General features: G+C 58.8%; 1 protein-coding gene across 2 annotated transcripts in view; it reads right to left on the bottom strand.

The window, feature by feature from the left end:
* ODF3L2 (outer dense fiber of sperm tails 3 like 2) overlaps positions 1-1,620 on the bottom strand; it is a 7,906-nt gene that overhangs the window by 5,089 nt on the left and 1,197 nt on the right. Inside the window, exon 2 of one of the 2 annotated variants that reach the window (XM_023195732.1) lies at positions 1,266-1,373. The exons of the other annotated variant lie outside the window; for it this stretch is intronic. Within the exon in view, the coding sequence (XP_023051500.1) occupies positions 1,266-1,373 (108 nt within the window). The remainder of the gene's footprint in view (positions 1-1,265; positions 1,374-1,620) is intronic. 2 annotated transcript variants of the gene reach the window in all.

Genomic DNA, 1,620 nt, shown 5'->3' with positions numbered 1-1,620 from the left:
GGAGGGATGGAATTTGGGAGCACTGATGGAGGGATGGAATTTGGGAGCACTGATGGAGGGATGGAATTTGGGAGCACTGATGGAGGGATGGAACATGGGAGCACTGAGATCCGCTGGCCCGTGGTAGCAGCACCACTAATGCACACCAGCAGCTCCCTGTGCATCAGGCGCAGTCCACGCCTGAGCCGTGTCACTCCGTCAGAGCCTGTTGCAGCCACTGCGCCCATTCTAGACAGGAGCAAGCACCACAGGGCAAGGCCACCAGCCCCTGGCACAGCGAGCCAGTGCGCGCCATGCTGCCCTCCCGCTGTGCTGCCCTCCTGCCGTGCTGCCCTCCCGCCGTGCTGCCTGCCCAAGCAGCCAGGAATGTCCACAGAGATACACGACAGCCCTGTGAGATGGGCCAGGCCTGGGAAGCCCCCACCTTCATAATGGAAAAACAGGCTCAGCCTCACACCCGACAGCCTGCATTTACTGAACCCTTACTAATCGCTATGCAACACTGTGGCTACTATTTTTTCTTTTTTTTTAATTTGTTTTAAGACGAGGTCTCACTATGTCACCCAGGCTGGAGTGCAGTGGTGTGATCATAGCTCACGGCAGCCTCGACCTCCTGGTTTTTTTTGTTTTGTTTTTTGAGACGGAGTCTCGCTCTGTCACCCAGGCTGGAGTGCAGTGGCCGGATCTCAGCTCACTGCAAGCTCCGCCTCCCGGGTTTGCGTCATTCTCCTGCCTCAGCCTCCCGAGTAGCTGGGACTACAGGCGCCCGCCACCTCGCCCGGCTAATTTTTTGTATTTTTTAGTAAAGACGGGGTTTCACCGTGTTAGCCAGGATGGTCTCGATCTCCTGACCTTGTGATCCGCCCGCCTCGGCCTCCCAAAGTGCTGGGATTAGGGGCGTGAGCCACCGCGCCTGGCCTAGTATTGTTAACTTTTAACAGAAACTGAGTTGCAGAGCACTTAAGCAACTTGCCTAAGACCAAGCAGCAAGGAATTGCAAACGCGGGAAGGCAGGTACAGGTCTTCACCTCCCTACAACACTCTTTCTCCTTCCATTCTCTTCATCAGTGAAAAAACAGAGGGACAGCAGCAGCCTGAGGTGTCACAGCAAGTAGGAGGTGGAGCAAGTCGTAGAGCCCAGCCCTGCCTGCTTCCTGCCCCACTAACTGGGGGCCTGGAGCTAAGGGGTAAGGACACCCATCGGTGCCCCTGGGGGATCACTGGAGGATGAGGGAAGCCCCCAGCCGCCCGCCCGCCCGCCTTACCCTCACTGGGCCTCCGGGCGAGCGAGTAGGCGGGACCGGCCACCCTGGTGCAGTCGTGGTTGATGAAGCCCACGGTGGACGGCAGGACGTACAAGCCTGGCCCTGAGCCTGCAGCCCAAAGCCCTCAGGTCACCACCTGGGCCCAGATTCCCCAAGGAAGGAGCCCTGGACCCAGCTCCTGAGCCTTAGCCTGGGTTCCCCTCTCCCTCCATGGTGAGGATTGGGGGCCCCGGGGACCAAGAGGCTGCTGCCCCTCTGGAGACAAAATATGATGCCTGCATTGTGAGTCAGACATGAATCACAGAGGGAAGGACTGGGGAGGGAAGGGCTGGGGAGGGAAGGGCAGGGGAGGGAA

This window comes from Piliocolobus tephrosceles, chromosome 21 (genome assembly GCF_002776525.5).
Source record: "Piliocolobus tephrosceles isolate RC106 chromosome 21, ASM277652v3, whole genome shotgun sequence".
Taxonomy (NCBI): domain Eukaryota; kingdom Metazoa; phylum Chordata; class Mammalia; order Primates; family Cercopithecidae; genus Piliocolobus; species Piliocolobus tephrosceles.
The sequence above is the reverse complement of the archived record's forward strand: the minus strand, read 5'-3'. Positions and strand labels throughout refer to the sequence as shown.